The sequence below is a fragment of the Nymphalis io genome, chromosome 7 (genome assembly GCF_905147045.1).
Source record: "Nymphalis io chromosome 7, ilAglIoxx1.1, whole genome shotgun sequence".
In the NCBI taxonomy this organism is placed as follows: Eukaryota; Metazoa; Arthropoda; class Insecta; order Lepidoptera; family Nymphalidae; genus Nymphalis; species Nymphalis io.
Window position 1 is genome coordinate 12,180,662 of NC_065894.1, and position 23,774 is coordinate 12,204,435.

At 33.9% G+C, this 23,774-nt stretch overlaps 1 protein-coding gene across 1 annotated transcript; it reads left to right on the plus strand.

Annotated features, from left to right (window-relative positions):
- Nucleotides 1-4,161: 4,161 nt before the first annotated feature.
- LOC126769432 (uncharacterized) lies at nt 4,162-23,447 on the plus strand. The gene is made up of 17 exons (XM_050488219.1): nt 4,162-4,222; nt 9,588-9,745; nt 10,480-10,640; nt 11,471-11,847; nt 12,199-12,419; nt 12,572-12,674; nt 13,910-14,037; nt 14,349-14,636; nt 15,523-15,684; nt 15,937-16,065; nt 16,150-16,634; nt 17,593-17,776; nt 18,154-18,349; nt 18,600-19,366; nt 19,747-19,939; nt 20,611-20,724; nt 23,338-23,447. Exons 1-17 carry the CDS (start codon nt 4,180-4,182, stop codon nt 23,406-23,408), a joined length of 3,780 nt encoding a protein of 1,259 aa, XP_050344176.1. The 5' UTR covers nt 4,162-4,179; the 3' UTR covers nt 23,409-23,447.
- The last annotated feature ends 327 nt before the right edge of the window (nt 23,448-23,774 follow it).

The following is a 23,774-nucleotide window of genomic DNA, read 5'->3' on the forward strand; positions in this document are numbered from 1 at the left end:
TGAAACTAATGAAATTTTAAAGATATTTGTACGAGAAACACAGAAGTCTCATTTCGCTAAAGAAATAAATTTATTGAAATCTACAGGTAGTGTCACAAAAAATAGTCAACTTTACATTCTTAGTCCTTTCATTGATGAGAACGGAATTTTAAGAGTAAGTGGACGAATTCAACAAGCTCAAGTAAAATTTGATATGAAACATCCTATTATTCTGCCTAGTGAATGTCATTTGAGTAAGTTAATAATATTGGATGCTCATATTAAAACACTTCATGGAGGTCCACAATTAATGTTAAATGTGTTACGATCAAAATATTGGATTATAGAGCGAGAGACCAAGTGAAGAAGTGCTATAGAAATTGTGTGACTTGTCTAAGATACTCTAGACAAAATACTAATCAATTTATGGGTCAATTACCAGAAGCTAGAACTTGATCAGTTCGACCCTTTGAAATTTCCGGAGTTGATTTACTGGTCATATAAATATTAAGTTCTCGCCAGGAAGAGGTACTAAAACGTATAAAGGATATGTTTGTTTGTTTATCTGCTTGTCCACTAAGGCTATTCATCTAGTAGCCGTTTCTGACAGCTCAAGCTTTTATTGCTGCGTTTCGAAGGTTCATATCAAGATGAGGTCATTGTAAGGAACTTTACAGCGATAATGGCACAAACTTTATACGAGCAAATAAGAAACTTAAAGATATGTATGTAAAAGCTAAAGCTAAATTACCGGAAGAAGTCAGTCGGTTGTCAATTAATGAAGGTACATTATGGCATTTTATTCCTCCGTATGCACCTAATTTCGGTGGTTTATGGGAGGTGGGAGTTTGATCAGTAAAAAATCATTTAAAAAGAGTAATCGGTTGTTCTGTGCTTACATACTTAGTTGTCAACGGTTTTGTCACAAGTTGAAGCATGTTTAAATTCACGTCCCTTGTCATACTTAAGTGATAATCCTAATGATTCTTTACCGTTGACACCAGGTCATTTTCTCGTTGGCGAGTCATTAATAGTTATTCCAGACGAAAATTATTTATTTCTGAATATTTCAGGTTTGCGTAGGTGGAAATTGACACAAAAAATAGTAAATGATTTTTGGCGAAAATGGTCTGAGGAATATTTAGTAACTTTAAACCACGACAGAATTAAGACACGAATGGGGCTCTCATAAAAAAGAACCAGAGTTAAATGATATTGTTTTGATCAAAATTTACCTCCTTCAAAATAGATGTTGGGACGAGTTATAGCGAAACATCCCGGTAAAGACAATATAACGCGCGTGGTTACTGTCAAAACCAAATCTGGTTTAACTAAACGTGCCACAAATAAGTTGTTTATATAATCTAAGTCCAATTAAATTTAATATTGAGTGTTTGTTTTAGAGTTTTAAGTAGTATTGAAAGGACATTAATATGTTCTTTGGGAGGCGGTTTGTTTAGAATGTAACCTCTTTTTATGTTGTTTTGTATTTTTATTTAAATTTAGATTCGAGGATGTAACGGATAAAAAATAAAAAAAAAGTGTGTGTCAAAAAAAGGAATTAAGATGGAATGTATTAAAAATTGAGAAAATAAAATAACGAGTTTGATTTGCAATAAATATGATATGAGTTTAATTTTTAATCACATCGCAACAATAATCACATTTCATACCATGTGTCGATTGTACATTGCATACATATACGTGTCTTATTTTTATTAGTATATTTTTTCCTATTTATTTTCTGTTACATGAACTTGATGTAGTATTTAAGTATTTTATGTAATTGGTGGTTTAGGGGTTGGTAGTGTTATAATTTATACTATATTTGATCTTAATTTTCAAATTTCCTAATTCAAAGGTTGTCTGGAAGAAACCGTAAGCGAAAAAACTATCTTTTTTGTTACACGTACTTGAATTATAAAGACTATAATTAAAAATTGTATTTATATATTGTCTTTTATATCAGTAACGTATCTGTTTTTTTTTTGTCGGTACCGTAATGAGTACTTTTTGTCTTGTCTTCAAAAAGGACGTTATGAAATCAGCTGATTGGTTGTGATAATGTTCAGAAATATCTTCGCTGCTTGTGAAACAATTTTAATATTTCTATTATTTAATAGTCAGGTACATGCAAAGTCAGGGCAGACTTAAGATTTAGAAATTAACACAAACTCCAGTAGTAACTCACTATGCATTTCTCTCTACAGTATGATAAATTATTATTTTCAAGGTCTTACTTTATATTACATACAACTTTGTCAAGTCGGTTATTTTATTTTTTATAAAGTATATTCTATAAAAATATATAAGATTTTTATTTACTTTTAACGCACGTGTATAAACCCTTTACAAACAACAACAATACACACACATTAGCAGACAAACAAACGTCTTTGCTATCATGAGAGAAAAACCACAGTGAAGAGAAGTTAAGTAAAAACTATTAACATATATAGGCGAAGGTTACTTCTTAATAAAAAGGCAACCCGGAATAGTTTCCAGAAACAACTATGCGTATACGTAGACCTTGCACTTGCAGATATAAATGTATGTTATCTTATCTCTCAAAAAAAGAAAATATGCCTTCGATATGTTTTGGAAATTAGATCGATGTATTATTTTTGCTACATTTGCCGAGCCGGTTGGCGTGGTTGGTAAAACACTTGCCTTTCACGCCGAAGGTTGTGGGTTCGATTCCCACCCAGGACAGACATTTGTGTGCATGAACATGTCTGTTTGTCCTTAGTCTGGGTGTAATTATCTATATAAGTATGTATTTACAAAAGAAAAGTAGAATATATAGTATAGCAATTGTCTGGTTTCCATAGCACAAGCTTTGTACAAGCTTAATTTGGGATCAGATGGCCGTGTGTGAAAAATTGTCCCAGGATATTATTATTATTATTATTATTTAACTTTCAAAAGATTTTATCGTGTCCTCGTGTGTATAAATAGAGACAAATGAATATATTACGAATCATTGGGGGGATATGCCATAATCGCCACGCTTGGGAGACGGGTTGGCAATCGCAGTAAGTTAGTCATAGTACTCAGAGAGTCGCTGCTGCCCGTTCTCTGGTGTATATTCTCTCGGGTCGACTTCTACGCCCCCCACGGGATGAGATGGGGTGGTGATATTCGTCGCCGTCACCACACGGCTAATATTATATGTTGTAAATAAAAACTTTCCTGTTATAATTTAATCATATTTGATGTGGAATGAAGGTGTTGCCAAACGGAAGGCAAACGATTGCGTTTGTCAGTAACATCCTGTAAACGTCCCACTGCTGGGCTAAGAGGCCTCCTCTCCCTTTTTCAGGAGAAGGTTTGGAGCTTATTCCACCACGCTGCTCCAATGCGAGTTGGTGGAATACACGTGTGGCTTAATTTCGATGAAATTAGACATATGCAGGTTTTCTCACGATGTTTTCCTTCACCGAAAAGCACGAGATGAATTATAACAGAAATTAAGCACATCAAAATTCAGAGGTGCTTGCTCGGGTTTGAACCCACGTTCATCGGTTAAGATTCACGCGTTCTTACCACTGGGCCATCTCGACTTCTTTGCGTTTGCGTTTATGATTCATTAAATAAGTTTGTATCCAATGTTTATTATTAAATATACTAACATAACCAAAAGCAATTTGATTCTATTTGCAGTGTGATTGAAAAGGTTTGAAGCTATTTCTACTACGCTCCAATGCGAGTTGGTGGAATTTCAGTGAAATTAGACACATGCAGGTTTCCTCTCGATGTTTTCTTTCAACCTATGAACCTGAAGACCGATTACGATTATTTAAATTGCGTTATAATTATGAAAATTTGAACAACTTGAGCTAGGTACGAACGTATTTTTTTTAAATTAAATTCTATTGTATATATTTCCATCAATTTGCACTAGAACAGCTTGGTAAAATAAACTTCAAGTATTCCGTCACAGACGAGAGAGGCTTTGGACAGCAGTAGAACATTTGGAGGCTATTACTCTGTAATATAATACAAAACAAACGCTAGCGCCATATTTAAACAAATACCTTAAAAAATTCTACAAAAGCTTAAAATTTTAATAACGTTACTATCAGACTTACACATGTTTTGGTTTACTGCACTTTGGCCTGGTGGTCGTGTACGGTGATTGACGCGAGCAATTTTAAAGAAACTTATTCAGTCCGTCGGCTTATCACTCGGACCGCGGTCATGGATAGAATCAAGTTTCAAGTAAACGGGATCGAGTGTTCGGGTATGGAATTTAAAACATTATTTTGCACGAAATATTTTTTTACAATTATTTATTAGGAAAATCTGTACAGACATTTTTATAATATTTAATTTTAAAATAAAAAAACAAAATACACGTTACAAATTTATGGCAATAAATAATAATAAAAAATAATAATATAATTTTTTTACATAATTTTTACCGAAAAATAAATTTTGTAGAATAATATATTTTTAAGAAATATCTCGGAATGATAAACAGGAAAATGAGTTTTTGATGATCAATTCTACGAGTAACATTCGTCAGCGTGTATCTTAGATTTAATATCGATTTATATTTTATTATTTCATAATTAATATTAGGTCCTTACATGTGAAATTAGCGTTTTGTCGTACTGACCACTTTGATCTGAAATATCTCCTCTTTGGTTAAGAATTCCAAATTCAGATTTATAAATTCATTTAGCTGGTACATTTGAGTTTTGAAAACAGTCATTCATTTGTTTTTTCCTCATTATTTTTTTCTTTGGCGTCGCTTATTACCGCACAATGGAAAACATGAAATATCGGTATATTTACGAGTACGAGTTCTACCGTGGCACCAGCGCTGCAGAAACAGCTCGAAGGATTAATGAGGCGTACGGTGCTGGTGTCGCGAAAGAAAGCACGGTACGTTTTTGGATTCAACGTTTTCGTTCTGGAAATTTCGACCTTCAGAACCAACCCCGTGGAGGGTGGAGGCTTCGGGGTAAGTGATAAAACTTTATAAATCAACTTGAAGCAAATCGAGAAAGTAAAAGAACTTGAACGATGGGTACCTCATGAATTGATTGAATCGAACTTGCAAACACGCGTCGACTGCTCTGTTACTTTGCTTGACCGACACAATAATGAAGGGATTTTAAATCAAATTATTACTTGTGATAAAAAATGGATACTGTACGATAATCGGAAGCGCTCGTTGCAATGGCTGAACCCTGGATACCCAGCCAAATCCTGCCCTAAACGAAAATTTACTCAGAAAAAGTTACTTGTGAGTGTTTGGTGGACTAGCGCCGGTGTCGTTCACTACAGCTTTCTAAAATTTGGCCAAACGATTACGGCAGATATCTATTGTCAGCAACTGTAAACTATGAAGGAAGAACTAGCTGCTAAACAACCGAGATTGGTCAATCGCTCTAGGCCACTGCTGATTCACGACAACGCAAGACCACACACTGCACAACAAACAACCATTAAGTTAGATGAGCTACATTTGGAATATCCGCGACATCCACCATACTCCCAGGACCTTGCTCCAACAAATTACCTTTTTTTCCGGAATTTGAACAACTTCTTACAAGGAAAATAATTCAACTCCGATGCGGCAGTCCAAACCGCCTTCAAAGAGTTTATTTATTCTCGCCCCCATGGTTTTTTTAGTAAAGGGATCAATGAACTACCTATGAGATGGCAAAAGTGCATAGATAACAACGGTGCATACTTTGATTAATTAAATATAAATTACGAAAAAAAATTGACTATATTCCTCCCGTACAAAACGTCAATTTCAAATGAAAGGACCTAATATTGAATATGATTTTGTGTTTAAGCGAGTAAACATTGGTCGTGATTTTATTATAATGATTCTTGATCATTTCAATCATTGGAAACTTTATTTTTCTATAAATAAAAATAAAAATGATTTTATTAATATTGAATAAATATTTAGTCTTATATATTTTGTGTGAATTTTAAGTAATGAGATGGTGTCATTTTGAATGAAACATTTATTCTTCGTAACGTTTTAAATAAAAGTGCTAACATTGCAGTCGCATATTTAATTTATATTTGTGTCTTTAGTCGTTAGAATATAAAAATGCGGTTAGTAATATGAAATTCTATAAACTCAATCCGGTACCTAGATATTGTACATCGTCTATCGTGAATTAATCTGTTCATTCAAGTGTGAACGTGGAATAATATTGTAGTGTGTTATTAGTAAATACCTTTCGTATGTACCAATATAAACAATTACTGTACCTTACCTTATTTACATGAAAATAACTGATATTGAGGACTTAAGTACTAGCTGTTGCCCGCGGATTCGCTCGCGCTTAAGTGTCAGTAAAGTATAAATGATTTTTTGGATGGAATGCTTTTAAAGTAGGAAGGATGTAATTTCATTCTGGTTAGAAAAGGGTGTATTAAGGGGTTTTTTTAATTGTTGATTATTCTTTTTATAATCATCAGTGAACTTACTGTGACTTCCTATAGTTTCACTTAATATATTTAATAGTAACTTGAATGGTTTGAAGAAAAATGTATTTTATACGGGTCTTCTGATCTACTCGATCGATCTTATGTGCTTAAGCATCGTTGTATAAAATATTTATCGTATTTATTAAGTTGGTAGCCCTGAAATTTTTGTATTGATGACATTAAGAAATAAAGTAAAATTTAATTTAATTTTAGTAACGTGGTAACAAGGTGTGGTAGCTTTATTTTTGCCGAAATCTGTGGTACACGATGTTGAGAGAAATCACGTCGTTAACGTAATTCACTGTGTGCAGCGAGACACTTACGTAAAGCTATTTTAAATTTAGAAGAATTAAAAAAAATGCAAATCCACGTTCAGTACACAAACAGTAAAATAACTACATAATAAATGCGTTTGCCTTAGTTGTCGATTAAAATTCAACATTATAAATTAACGGAATATCGTAATAGGATATTGATCGTTCGTGATCAGCAATTATATGTTAAAAGTTATTCAGCCGTTGAATTATTGTAACGCACGCATTAATCATTTTCACTTTTCGGAAATGATATGTTATAATACCGCGTACAGCGACATTGTGGTGTGCGTGATCTGTCTGTCTGTCGTGATTTTATTTTGAAATACTATTTAGCCTAAGACGTATGTTTAGTATAGCAACTTGAAAAAGCTATTAAAAAACATGTTTAACATATATAGTTTTAATTTTATAGTGCAACATTTTTGCCGCAAAATATGTTTACTCGATCGTATCACGCGCTAACATGCAGCTTATTTTTGGGGTTTTAGCAAAGATTTAATTAAATTAATTAAAGAATTACAAAGATATCAAAGAGTTATCTAAAATAACTTTTTGCTATATACCGCTTTAATACGTTAAAAAATAATTGTTTAAAAAAAATACAATCCTTGTCATTACTTTTATTTTGATATGTTTATACGTATAGGTACTTATTTCAGTTTTAAATGGTTTTTTTTTAGAGTATAGGTAGGCGGACGAGCAAACGGGCCCCTGATGGTAAGTGGTCATCAACACCCATATACATTTGGCAATGTAAGAAATATTAACCATCGCTTACATTGCGCCACCAACCTTGGGAACTAAGATGTTATGTCCCTTGTGCCTGTAATTACACTGGCTCACTCACCCTTCAAACCCTAACACAGCAATACAAAGTATTGCTGTTTTGCGGTAGAATATCTGATGAGTGGATGGTACCTAACCAGACGAGCTTGCACAAAGCCTTACCACCAGTAATATAAATAATTCTTATATAAATATATATACTTGTTTTAACAACAGTATCAAGCAATCTGATTGCAGCAACTGTGATACAGCTCAGTTCCACGATTTTATTTTCGTACGTTTATTCCAATACAAATATTGTAATCTCTTTAACTACTGGTCCGACTTTTAAAGTGTAAACAAGCATTTTTTATATTTACAGTTTACAGTTAACATAAGATTCAAATGTATTGATTGCAGTAAAAATATCTGCGGAATTCAATTTTAAAATTAAAACAGCATTTTATTATACAGGAAATAAATGCAGAATTGTGAGATTTCGCGTCATTTATTTCTAAATCGAGTATTTAAATAGTTTTGTCTTCCGAAAGTCTGGGGTCACGTTACAACCAAACAAACTCAATGCAGAGACTAAACTATTAAGGGTAGGATTATTTCTCTCTCTAAGCTGAAATAGTTCATTCTGTACGCGTGTCTTCACAGATGATCGCGGATCAAATTAAAGGCTCGTTGAAGCATCATACAGTACAGTACAGTAACAGCCTGTTAATGTCCCACTGCTGGGCTAAGGCCTCCTCTTCCTTTTGTCTCCACATGTGACATAATTTCAATGAAACGAGACACATGCAGGTTTCTTCACGATGTTTTTCTTCACCGTCAAGCACGAGATGAATTATAATCAAAACATCATAAGTAAATTTAATTTATGTTTCCTATCCGATAAGTGGCGCTATAATACTATTATACATCAAGTAGTAGGACTTCGAAGCCATAATTTGTTAAAATATTTTATTCGTATATTGTTTTGCATATAATGGAGATAGGTAACCGGTCAAAAATATAATTAATTCCTTACACAATCACCGCGTTAGGAATTTAAGGTCTTATTTTGTGTCAATCGTCTTTTAAACCGGTATTTATTATCTGATAAATGATACCCACTTGGTGGTATATCTATGTACAGGCCCGTTTGGGTAGGTCATGTTTATAGGTGGTGTTGACTACTTATCATTAGATGGTAGTGTTGCCAATCTGCAAAAATTAAGGTATATACATATACTAAATAAGTAATATCATGAATAGTTTGAAAAAATACAGTTATACTCCACGTTGTTTCAAAAACGTCACAAAAGTCTGAAACGTATTTAATCAGCTTCTCTGCCAACGTACGGTGCATTTTAAATCCTCATTTATTTTAATAAAGCCAAACAACGGTCACCTCACAATCCAAGAATGTGAACAGTGCATTGACCTTTTGTGTGCATACTTTTTGAATTTCATAATGTAGTTTCTCAAGTCGAGATTCTGATATTAATTTATTAAATACTTTTTACTCACTGTTTATATTTTAAGGTCACATGTAAATGATATGATAGATCAAGTTTTTTGCAGCTTCATTGTCTGAATAAATGATATGGATTTATGTATTAAGCGCTTACCGGTTTAACAATTTCTTTAGCCAATTCTTCTCATTTACATACACACCATATGAGTCATTTTTCTTCGAAACCATTTGTAATTTTTTTAATCTATCAGTAAATGGAACGCATATATATTGAGTGTAAATTTTTGTCTTTTGAATGCTGTATTTTCTACTTTCGAATGTCAAATCAATTATAAAAGGAAGTGAGAGACACACATCTATTAGTAAGGTGATTCATCTAGAATAAAAATTGTCGATTAAAAGAAATGAAAACAAAAATATTTAAAAAATGAGTAAACAATAGAATATAAGATATTTTTACAAAAAACAAATACGGTAACTATAATTTCACATTGCAAAGTAATGTGACGTAACATCAACACTGGTTGTTAGTCAATCGGAAGCCAAATGATGTACTAGATTTTACTTTTTTAGATTTATTTTTTCAATATTTGTTTTAGTGGGGTCCGAGGTTAGCTCTACCACAAGTCTCCTGGACTACCTTCGTAATACGTTAGAACTGCGTGGCACGAAGTACATGTGCTTGGAAGCTGGCTGCGGATCTTGCATTGTTACTGCAAAGAAGGGCCTTGGGGAAGCTCCACAGGGTGTTAATTCGGTAAGTTACTACCTATTATTCTACTATTTCTCTTATAGTTTGTAGTCACCACCGCCCATAGACATTAGCGTTGGAAGAAATATTAACCGTTCCTTACATCGCCATTGCACCACCAACTATGGAAACTAAGATGATACTTACCTGTGTCTGCAGTTACACTGGCTCCCTTACCCTTATTATTTATTATTTGTGAAATATGCACCATCGACTAGCGCCAAACATTTAAAATATCATTTTAACAAACGTATCGGTTGTACAAACGGATTTTCAAATGATTTATCTCTTTCTCAAATGAACACTAACTTAAAATACTCAAGTCCTGGAGCTCATTTAAGACCTCAAAATATTCTGACAATGAGCTCAAAACAACTACCTTTAAAACTACTAACTAGATAGGGTTTAATATTGTTGTGTTCCGGTTTGAAGAATGAGTGACCCAGTGTAACTACAGGCACAAGGGACATAATATCTTCGTTTCCAATGTCGGTGGCGCATTGGCTATGTAAGAAATGGTTTATATTTCTTACATCGCCAATGTCTATGGGTGCTGGTGACCACTTAACATCAGGTGGCCCTTTTGCCAGACCGCCTACTTATAACATAAAAAAACGAGGTAATAACCATTAATATTTTTTTATTAATTTAAAACGAAACTAAATTTGATTTTAGCTTATTAGATCGTCGTAGGGTGTTGCAGATTATTACAAAAATTTAATATTAATTTTTGAATATAGTGCATGGTGTCAGTGACCTCATGTCAAGATTGGGATATTACGACTATAGAGAAAATTGGTAATCGTCTGGAAGGTTACCACCCGGTGCAGAAAACCCTTGCTGAAAATAATGGAACACAATGCGGATACTGTTCTCCGGGATGGGTCATGGCGATGTATAGGTAACTACCTAAATATTAAATGAAATATATTTGTCACGTAATGACAGCTGTTTTTGTATTCCGTAAAAAAACTCAAAATTCACCGCAGAAAAAACCGCAGAAAGTCGTGATGTGACAGAAAGTGATATTCAGCATTGAAATTGATAATTACAACATTTCAAGAATACACGCATCAAAATAGTATATTAACATAAGTCGATTGTCAACATTTCAAGGTTGAGTAATGAAGTGAGTTCTTACAGAATAGCATAGCGTTATTACAGGTTAATGTTATTAAACATCTTAGTTTTCAAGGTTGGTGGCACATTGGCGATGTAAGCGATGGTTGAAATTTCTTACAATGCCAATGTCTTCGGGCGTTAGTGACCACTTACCATCAGCTGACCCATATGCTCGACCTATACTAAAAAAAAGCTGCTGAGACTTTCAATTTCATTATTAAGATTAACTTATTTCTCTTTAACATCGATGAACTTGTTTTATTGTGATAGATATTCACGTTTATAGTTTTATTTAAGTAAAAAATAAATCAATTCTCTCTGCTAACAACAATTTTAATCTCACGCATGGTATACGCGATGTCTAATATATATTACTGTTGTTGTTGGTTGCTAAATATTGCGCATACGTAACACGTGTGTATATCTGCTTAAGTACCTATATACATATTATGTATTAAATACAGATATTATATATTTATTTGGCTATGTATTTACATCTCATTTTAGTATTATATTTCATTAATCAATACTGTGTTAGTGTGAACACTGGAAGTGTAGCTTCTGCAGCTACGTAGAGTCGAGAGATTTTATTGGATATTCTTGTTTCAGCCTTTTGAAAACTAAAAGAATGACAATGCTTGAAATTGAACAATCTTTTGGTAGCAATATCTGCAGATGTACAGGATATAGGCCAATCCTAACAGCCTTCAAGAAATTCGCCTCGGATGCTCCCGATCCACAAATACTCCCAGATATTGAAGATTTAAAAATATGCGATAAAAGTGGTGAAGTTTGTATAACAAGAAATTGTGAATACAGCGATTGGTGTTTTGTTTCTGGAAATGTTGCGCAGAGCGGAGTGAAATGTATTAAATTATGTGATGACAGATACTGGTACAGGGTTGAGACATTATCAGACATATTTGTCATATGGCATGCAAATGGCGTCCATTCATACATGTTGGTTGCCGGTAACACAGGGAAAGGTAAAAGATACTTGAAAGTGCTAAGTGGTATTAATAAAAAAGAGTAACTACTCTCTATGCTATATTCCAATGGGAGGAAGAGTAAATATAAACGAAGCGTAGATTTACATACATCTACTACAATATGAACTGAAATTTGTAAATAGTTCTTGTGATCAAGTATATATCTTTATTTATAATAAAACACTATTGTACGTTACTTAATCTACTCAATCGTATCTTCGAAGCTCAGGTAGCAAAGCCGACATTCAAGACGTCACTTTTTCGCGAATCCATAATGAATATCATAGATTATTCTAGATGTCGACCAATGATTAAATACAAACAGTTTAATAGGAATATAATTTTCAGGTGCCTTCCCAATATTAGAATATCCTAAAATACTTATAGATATATCAGGAGTATCAGAACTAAAGGGATTTAACATTGATCAGAATCTGATTATTGGAGCTGGAAATACGCTCACCGATGTTATGAGTATTTTTACGGCCATGTATACACATGAGTATTTTGATTATCTAAAAATTCTCAACGATCACATAAAGCTGGTTGCTCACATACCAGTTAGAAATGTAAGTTATTAAATGTAATATTGTACTTTTTTATCTTTGACCAACTGTCAGTCGTTGACCTCTTGCCATTGATGACAGCTTCACAAAGCAGGTGCAGATTATTTTTTATCAAAACAGGTGACACGAACGTACTAATGGGAGATTTGTTTCAGTTGGGAACTGTAGCTGGGAATTTAATCTTGAAGAATCAACATCATGAATTTCAGTCAGATATTTATCTTCTCCTTGAAACAGTTGGTGCACAAGTGACTATTCGTAAGCGACCTGTATAAGTTCTTAGATAATTCGAGAGGTGTTATGTATTAAGATAAAATTAATTACTTGGATCAAAATAATATTTAATTTAATAAAATACAAACCGACTATAAGAATTTGCCTGCGTTGACTTATATAAATATTTACGATACCTAACCAATAGCTTTTAGAGTCGGTCTTTATACCTATATAGATTTGCTTTGCCCAGCTTTGGCAACAAACTCCAAACCCCTTAAGTATGATCTTAAGATCGTTAAAATAAATTTACGATCAGCGAAGATATACACACTTTATTTTTCTAATAATTATTCCACTTTAAATGGTGGATATTTTTTTCTTTTTTTTAACTATCTACCTCAATATATAATTTTAATAATATAAAAATAATTATATTAAAATAATATGATAATCCAACAAGTTCGGACTATTTCACTGTTACCTAATATTCACTGTATTTCCTTTTGTAAATTACATAAATAATTATCCAAATCCGTTCATAACCTGCGAAGCTATCGGAGCATATACATAAAAATAAGTCCGAATAGAAAACCTCCTTTTCGGAGTTGGGTAGTAATTATATTTGTTTACCTTAAAGTTTTACAAGAAAATACCATTCAAAAAATGTTTGCTCGATTCTCAAGTGTAACGAAACTTCAGTATAAAATTCAAAGCAATTATATAAATAAAACTTAATATTCTATATCTATTATATACAGTTTTTATTGGTATTATATTTTATGTATAATTTATGAAATGACGTATATCGCAAATGCGTTGTAGATAATTTATGTCATAACTTATATTAATATATGCTACAAAATTAAAAATAGTACCATACTCAATATTATAAAAATAAACACGAAATATACTATATAATTTACGAAATAATTAGTGGCATTTTTTAATTCAGTTTTAATATATATATTTTTATTTTCGCTAATTATAATTTAAATTAAGAGAAAATAAAAAATAACCTAGATCTCGCAATTAAAATAACGAATTATTAAGTACTTGGCATAAATAAATAAATATTTCTTATCATAAAAACAAAACAATACAAAATATTGTAAAGCGTATTAGGTATAAGGTATGTAATAACTAGGTACCTACTTAAATAAAATGAAACATAATACCAAAAGAAAATAATATGATTCGAACGTCAAATTTTTTACGAAAAAGCTCGATACTACGATTAATCGCGTTACAATAATTCCAAAAAAATATCATATTTTCAGTATCAGCTCCAGGGTACAGTAAGATATTAACGATGCAGGGTTTCCTGAATGAAGATATGACTGGGAAGATAATATTAAACATTCTCTTGCCCCCTTTAAATGCTGCTCACAAAATAACCACGTTTAAGGTGAGTGATTAATAGGAAAATATACAGTAACATAATGATGAACGATTTTGTTGTAATATGTCATTAAATATTTTGGAATGAGATTTTGGACGATAACAAATTCTCAATTTAATACAAATAAGCAGAAATGGCTTAGAGGTGATACATGCATCTTAACCGAAGATTGTGGGTCCGAACCTGGGCAAGCCTTATTGAATTTCATGTTTATAATTCATCTTGTACTCATAAAAAGAGCTTTAAAAAGGAGTTGACGCTTTAGCCTTTAGATTTTCAGGCTGTAACTTTAATGTAATCGTTTCTTTGAATAACAGATAATGCCGAGATCTCAGAATGCGCACGCCATCGTTAATGCCGGTTTTAATTATAAATTAAATGAAGCTGGTATTGTGGTAGATAGTAGGATAGTCTATGGAGGTCTTTCCCCCGCGTTCACGAGAGCTTGGAAAACTGAAGCGTATCTTCGTGGTCAGGCGTTGTTCAAAAACGAAACATTGCAAGCCGCTTTGAAGGTGTTGAATGGAGAGCTCGTTGTCACTGAAGAACTACCAGAACCTCCAGTCGAGTACAGAAGGCAAATAGCTTTGTCATTGTTTTATAAGGTAAGTTGAATATATGCTTAATTTTAATATTATAAATCTATATGATTTGTTTTTCTTATTTTATATGATTGGGCCCAGAGTTGGACTTATTCTTACTGCTTAAAATAATAAGAATAAGAAATAAATAGAATATTTAGAACATAACTGAATGCAGACACGTTATAATCAAAGTATTTAGTTTATTGTTTCAGTATAGACAATGAGTAAGACATCGTTATTAAAGCAAAAGGAACGAAACAATTTAGATAGAGCATTGCTTTCGGAAGAAGCATTCGTTTGATATCTAAGAGCACAGATAACCAAGTATTTATATGAATAAACGTCATAGTAATTAAACTAAAGAAATACGGATTAAATGAAAATAGTTTACAATAAAAAATAATAAAAGAAAAGTTTATAATAAAAATACGATACTTTTATGACAAGTAAATATTATTATAACTATGTTTAATTTGAAAAAGCTGTATGATACAACATATTAACTAGCACGAATTTCGGTGTTGAGTATGATACATAAACAAGACAGAATTTTATAATATATCACGAAGCAATATTAAACACAAGTTCATTCATTTGTTAACAATGAATAATAATTAATTTGTTTGCCTTCCTTAGGCAAGGATAAAATAAGTAACATTTTTGTTTCTAACGTATCCAGTAATTTTTATTATACCTATGTAAAGTAAAGTTATTGTTTTTGCTAAAATAAATGGTTTAGCACAATAATTAGTGATAAGCACTTAGACTATAAATATCATATGATTGAGTTGGCATAATTTCTCTTTTTTTAAATTTTCCTTTGTTTTGCTTTCAGAACCATGACCGTGCTGAATGCTTGCAAGCATTGTTCTTAGACACTAGGTTTTTATATTATAATTGGTTTCAGGGTCTTCTTTCATTATGTCCACTAAAGACACTACATCCTCGGTACTGTTCTGGAGCCGTCAAGATACACGAAACGAGGCCGGTGTCGGACGGCAAACAAATATTTACAACTAATCCTACAATTTGGCCTTTGAATAAACCATTCCCGAAACTTGACGCTTTAGTAAGCAAATTATATTTTAGCAGCAATATTCATAAAATAAATATTATATGAAGTGTTTATTAGTCATTAACAAAATATCATATTGTAAGCGCAATACGATCAGTATTAGACCGAAACATTTTTTCTATATACATAAATATTCGATGCGTAATTATATATCTATCGAATTTTCTTGCATGAATCTGGACAAATAAACAAACTAAACTCGTATTTTAAAATTATCAGTTTGATTTGTATTTAAATATTTTTCAGATTCAATGCGCAGGTGAGTCTAAATATACGGAAGACTTACCGTCTCTTCCTGGAGAAGTTTATGCTGTATTTGTTCTATCCACAGTAGCTCGTGGTAAAATTGACAGTATCGACGCAAGTAAAGCTTTGGTAAGATTTCATAGATGGTTTGACTTAAAAGATAAACAATATTTTATTACCTTATCTAGCTATGAAAAATATTCAACTTCGCAGAGAGAAAATGGAGTTATTGCCTTCTATTCTGTCGCTGATATACCCGGTCAAAATACTTTTACTCCTCCCGTTAACATATTGTATCCAAAAAACGAAGAATTGCTTTGTGATGGGGAGGTTAAGTTCTTTAATCAACCGATCGGTATTATTGTTGCTGAATCGCAAAAGTTAGCTGAAAAGGCAGCTACACTTGTTGAAGTTAAATACAGTAATGTGAAATCACCAGAAATTGACATACGTCAATCTATAGCTAACCCAGAAAAAGTCAGTTTAGCAGGATCTTTTGAAGCTACGAAAGTGGGTACTGACGTTTTTAAAATAATAAAAGGTGAAAATACCATTTATGGGCAATACAATTTTACTATGGAGACTCTGGTGTGTGTCACACAGCCGACTGAAGAGGGGTTACTAGTATATGCTGCGAGTCAGTACATAGATATGGTACATCGCACTGTTTCCAGACTATTGAATTTGGAGCAGAACAGGTATAGTGACGAACTGTGAAAACTATTTTCATGATTTAATTATTTCTTTAACTGAATTATTCTGTTTCAAAGAAATAAATTACTTCGATATTAAATTCATTTGATTTCTTTCACTTTGGAATAGAACAGCTTAATTTTATTATTATTATATTAAAGTACAATGATATATTTATTTATGTATCTTGACTTAAAAACTAACCATTTACTGGCACATTTATCCAGTAGCCAGTTACTTGCTTATAAAGCTACAAATCATGGATGTCTTGGCTTAAAATGTCGGGTCGGGTAAATAAAAGTCGTTGGGTTTACTGTTCGTACGGAGTAAGTAAGTCTTATAGTTCCACAAATCTGTGCTACTAAGTACTAGTCTTAATAAGATTCTGTCAGGTCACCGTTTTATCAGATTATGAGATCGAAAAAATAAAATAAAGTGCATTTTTGAACACACGCGCATTGTAATAAGCTTTTATATAAAATTCGTTCTGGAAGACTCCTATATTCGCTCAATACATAATTAAATAAATAAATAATATCCTGGGATATACACACGGCCATCTGATCCCAAAATAAGCAGAGCTTGTGCTGTGGAAACCAGACAACTGATATACTACATATACTATTTTTCTTTTGTAAATACATACTTATATAGATAATTATACCCAGACTCAGGACAAACAGACATGTTCTTGCACATAAATGTATGTTCTGGGTAGGAATCGAACCCACAACCTTCGGCGTGAAAGGCAAATATCTATCAACCACGCCAAACGGCTCGTCATAAATAGATAATAAATGTAATTAAAAAGATAATATATGTAAATAACAGTAAATCCAGCACAACTTTTTCGGTACGATGTCCGATGATCTCGTCTGGGTGGGTGCCACCAACACCAAGTGCACAAAGTCTTCAAGTTTCTATGAGTTGATTATTTTGTTGGATATTATATTTTCCTTCCAGGATTGATGTGTTCGTGCGACGTATCGGCGGTGGCTTTGGCTACAAAATATCTCGAGCCTCACAAATATGTGGAGCGTGCAGTCTTGTGGCGTTCAAACTCAATAGACCTTGTCGATTTATTCAGCCTCTTACACATAACATGAGGGCAATTGGAAAAAGAACACCTTGTACTTCTAACTTTGAGGTATGGTATTGTATAAATATCGTAAAAAAATTGGTAAAAATATACACAATGCTCAGTTTTCAAGTCTTAATTACGTTTATCGATTTGAATTACCGATTTTAGTTCCAATGTGTTAATTTTAATGATTGTTCAAATAGTAAACAAAAATATCCACGTTGTAGCTTATACAGTAAAATAACGAAGATCATTTTATTTTACGGATGTTTTCGTGTCATGGACGATTTTAAATTGCTTAATAGGCTTATTATAAATGCAGAATGTCTATAGACCTTTTTGAAAGAGTGCTCTCTTATTTTCCAATCATCGCCAGCCACTAGATAAACACTACAGAAATATAATCTTTAAAAGTAAACAAAACATTTTTATATTTTTCACAGATGGGCGTCGACATGAAAGGAGAAATTCAGTACATAAATCATGATTTGTACGATGATAATGGTTACATTACTAATGAGCCTCTAGTGACTCTCGGCATCGAATTATATTCAAATGTATATAAAAGTGAGGCGTGGAATCATAAATCATATAACACTGTGACTGATACACCTTCAAACAGTTGGGTTCGTTCTCCTGGTAAGACAATCATTACTGAAATATATAATATACTAGGAGTATATATTACTCATAATGTATTTAAGATACAAACATTTTTTATACAATAATATTTTTATAAATTTAATAAAAGTTATAATAATATGGTTTGCAATAGACAAATTTTCGATAAATAAAATAATAATTTTATAGTTAATATGTTTATTAAACTCGCACAATTCAGGAAATTTAAAATAAAACAATAAAATATTTTATTCTTCGTATACCACAGGGTCTTTGGAACATGTAGCGATGGCCGAAAACATAATGGAACGGATAGCTTATGAATTAAATTTAGACCCGTTAGAGGTTCGTCTATCAAATTTAAATCTCGTAAAACATAGTTCTATTCAAGAAATGTTAGAAACATTAAAAAGTGAGTCACAATATGACGAGAGAAAAGTTGCAGTAGAGAAATTTAATTCAGAGAATAGATGGAAAAAACGTGGCTTAAACTATTCTTTTCTACGATGGTCTCCAGAGGGTCCCATGTACTTTGATGTGACATTGACAGTATTTAGAGACGATGCCACCGTTGCTATCACTCATGGTGGAGTTGAAATGGGTCAAGGTGTTAACACAAAGGCTATTCAGATATGCGCATATTTTCTAAAAATACCCGTGGAAAAAGTTATAATCAAGCCAAATGAGACCATGTTAACCCCCAATAATTTTCTTTCGGGGGCCAGTATAACTTCTCATAATGTTGGTATTGGAGTACAAAGGTGCTGCGAACAACTACTAGCAAGACTGGAACCAGTTCGAACTCAATTAGATAATCCAACCTGGGAGTTGTTGATACGGACGACATTTGAAATGGATATAGATTTACAAGTGCATGGCTTTGTTAATGCAAAGGATGTACAAATGTATGAGATATACGGAATAACTTTGGCCGAAGTTGAAATAGATGTTCTAACTGGAGAATGGGAAATAATAAGAGTCGATTTAATAGAAGATGTCGGACGAAGTGTAAACCCTGAACTAGATGTTGGTCAAGTAAGTTATTTTAATACACGAGTATTTTTTTATTTTTTCACTAATATTGCAATATTTCGATAACAAAGCTTTGTTGCAAGCCTGTGTGGTGCCATATTTGACTGACAATATATATTCAAAATTAACCAGATCCATTAGGATCAATTCAATATATTATGTGTATGCGGTTTGTGCTTCTCGCAGTGATAGTTGACAATGATTCTATGAGCAAGAGTGGTCCACTTTGCTCCTATTTGAAATATAAATTAAATATAAGTAAATTCCGTAGAATAAAATATTGTGTACACAAGTTTGAACTTCGTTTTCTTTAATCGCCATTTTGTTTAGTAAATAAATTAGTGAAGAGAACGTCTTAGTATATAACACATTTCTTTGTACAGGTTGAGGGCGCTTTTATTTATGGGGTTGGTTATTGGACAACGGAACGATTGGTATACGATCGAAGCAACGGGGAACTACTGACGAATCGTACTTGGGATTACTGGGTACCCCAAGCTAGAGACATACCACAAGACTTCAGGATATACTTTAGAAAAGATTCATACAGCACTGAAGTTATTCTTGGCGCCAAAGGTGAGCCTTTCATAAGTTGGGACTATTATATTATATTTGGGATTTATTATATGTTTTCAGAACTACCGAATAATCAAGCGTAATCTCAAATGTAAAACAAACTATTATTTACTTATGTGGGTATTTAGCTCATCTGGGTAAGTACCATCCACTTATCAGATATTCTACCGCAAAACAGTAGTACTTGGTATTGTTGTGTTCCGGTTTGAAGGGTGAGCGAGCCAGTGTAATTACAGGCACAAGGAACATAACATCTTAGTTCCCAAGGTTGTGGTGCATTGGTGATTTAAGCGAGGGTTGAAGTTTCTTACATTGCCAATGTCTATGGGATTTGGTGACCACTTACTATCTGGAGGCCCATATGCTCATCCGCCTACCTATTCTATAAAAAAAAGCATAAACACATTTGAATCGTCATATTGCAGGACCAAGCTTAACAAACCAAGCCAACCAACCACTCAGTGTGCTCATTACAGCTCGTTAATATTATTTTAATTGAACACACGTTTTGTAAGGTTATTATTTGAATAATTATTAAAACAAGCTAGCTTTTTGACTAGCAGCGAGTCTTAATTCATCTACTAATTATGGTTTTTTTTTAATTATTGTAGTAAAATACTGCAATAATTAAAAAAAAAAAAAACAATTTGAAAAAAAAAAGTTGTTTATAGCGACCGGTGAACCTGCAACCTGTATGGGAATAGTCATTTCTTTCGCAATGCGATCGGCTATGGCAGCTGCTCGAGAAGAATCTGGGATACCTAAAACACAGTGGTTCCAAATAGGTACAAAATTTCTTTATTAATTGTCAAACACTAATAAAAATATCTCAGTACCTCGATATATCTCCAATCGATATGACATCTCTGCAATGAGTCGAGCACTGCCCAGGTTTCGATGGAGTCGAAGGCTTTCTCGTAGTCCACAAATGCCATACACAGCGGCTGATTGTACTCTTCGGTCTTCTGCACAATCTGCCGAACAGTATGGATGTGGTCCACGGTGCTGTAGCCTGATCGAAAGCCGGCTTGCTCTGGGGGCTGGAACTCGTCAAGTCGTCTGGCGAGACGGTTCGTGACGACTCTTGAGAACAGCTTATACACGTGACTCAGGAGGGAGATTGGTCTGTAGTTTTTCAAGAGGGTTTTATCACCTTTCTTGAAAAACAGTACCACCTCACTCCCGCTCCACGTTTCCGGGGTCTTGCCATGTTGGATGACGGAATTAAAGAGGCTTGCTAGCTCTTTCAGGACCGGAGTCCCGCCTGCCTTAAGCAACTCTGTTGTGATTCCGTCATCTCCCGGAGCTTTGTTGTTTTTAAGCTGTTCTAGAGCCGCCCTAATCTCTCCTTGGTCAACGACCGGGAGCTCCTCGGAGTAATGGCGCATAAGAGGGGCGCGCTGGTCATCAATACTGATTCCCACGGGTTTATCCGATCTTGAAGAGAACAACTGCCCATAAAACCTCTCTACTTTTCCGATAATCTCAGGCCTAGAGGTAACGACCCCACCATTTTCAGTTTTAAGTTTTGTCAGACGCGGCCTCCCAAACTTGCGAGCGAACACTTTCGATCCCCGATTTTGCTCAATCGCAGCCTTGATGGCACGGGTATTGGAGCGTCGGAGATCGCGTCGCGTCAGCGTTTTTATTGTTCGGTTTAAGGCCTTATCTGACAAAAACGATGGTAGTTCTCGTCGTTTTCTCATGAGCTCGAGTGTCTCAGCAGAGAGTTTTGGTGCGTTGTCTCTTCTCTGTGGCGGAAAACACTTGCGGGATGTGTTTTGCAGTATTTTGACCAGCGTACAACGCCGCTACAATGACTGTCCACATCCAGGACTGTAAGACGAAGGCGATCCAACTGCGCAGAGGGGTGAGACAGGGGGATGTAATATCCCCGAAACTGTTCACCAACGCGTTGGAAGACGTTTTCAAAACGCTGGATTGGACTAGGTATGGAGTCAATGTAAACGGCGAGTACATCTCACACCTTCGATTTGCCGACGATATCGTCATCATAGCAGAGTCGCTGGAACAACTCACCGAAATGCTGCGTAGCCTAGGCGAGTCTTCCCGGCGTGTCGGTCTCGGTATGAACTTGGACAAGACCAAGGTCATGTTCAATAGGCATGTCGTGCCGGGACCGATATACGTCGAGGGGAAACCTCTCGAAGTTGTTAGTGAATATACCTACCTAGGACAGGTAATACAAGTCGGTAGGAACAACTTCGAGAAGGAAGCCGATCGAAGAATTCGCTTGGGATGGGCAGCATTTGGCAACCTTCGTCAAGTCCTCAAGTCGTCTATACCGCAATGTTTGAAGACGAAAGTCTTCAACCAATGCGTCTTACCTGCCATGACATACGGTGCCGAAACGTGGACACTAACTGCGGGACTAGTCCACAAATTCAAAGTCGCTCAGCGTGCTATGGAGCGAGCTATGCTCGGAGTATCTTTGAAGGATAAGATCAGAAATGAGATTATCCGGAAAAGAACCGGAGTCACCGACATAGCTTGCAAAATTAGCAGGCTGAAGTGGCAGTGGGCTGGTCACGTATGTCGTAGGACCGATGGCCGTTGGAGCAGACGAGTCCTAGAGTGGAGACCGCGAATCGGCAAGCGCAGCGTAGGGCGCCCTCCAGCCAGGTGGACCGACGACCTTAAGAAGGTGGCGGGCACCAACTGGATGCGGAAGGCGGAGGACAGGGAGCTTTGGCGCACCTTGGGAGAGGCCTATGTTCAGCAGTGGACAACGATTGGCTGTTGATTGATTGATTTGAATAAAAATATAATATTTCTTATAAAACTGTTAACATTTTTAGTATGGGCCTAATATTAAAATCGTCAATTTTTCTCTTTGGTAAATAAATACCGGAGGGATTACAGTAACAAAAATGTCATGCTTATAATTAGAATTTTTCGCCAGAGAGGATAATGCAATTACTTTATTCGTCTTGGGGTAATGTGTTATATAAATATACAGTATTTGTTTTTTTTAATAAGGTCAGTATGGGGAGATTATAAGTCACAGTATTTACAAGCAAACAAAAATATATTTCAATTAGGAATCAGATCGCACCAGATTTTATTAAATTAAAGAACTCCTTGTGAAAACATTTTTGGTGTATTTAAGTGAGAGTAAAAATTTTTTTTTATGATTATCGAACTACCCGAAATTAAAAAAAAAGTATACCATTATTTTACATAAACAAGAACTATTGGTACGCGTACTCAAAACTATGATTTAAAGTTATTAAACAAAGAAGATACTAAACATAAATAATAGAATAATAATATGATTTTTGTCAAAATAATTGTTATTATATTTGTATCAGTGGCCCGCTAAGAGTTGTGCCACTATGGAGTTGAAGATAGATAATTAAAAAGTAATTAATTTTCAGATGGTCCCTACACCGTCGACAAGATCGCCTATTTCTGTAAGAATAAGCTAGAAGATTTTAAATTTCATTAAAATATAATATTAAATGCGCACTACTTGAAAAACAAAAAAAAAATTCAGATAGTATAATTCAGTTAAGATATTCCCGTTCAAAATGATAAATAATAAGCCACACAGTTGCACTTCTTGAGTTATTTTGTTCTGAAAAAACTAGTAATAACTAACACTATATCTTTTCACTTTTGTATTATCATGTTTCAGATTAAAATTCGCCTATTCATACTTCGTAGTTTTAACAATTTCAAATGAATTCAAATAATATACGATTAGTTAAAGTTTTTTTACGAAGTTCATGAAACTGTTTTTTTATAGTTATTTATATTATGTATAAAAATTTACCTTAAGCTGCCTCTGTGTTTGTTAGTATTTTACCTGTCT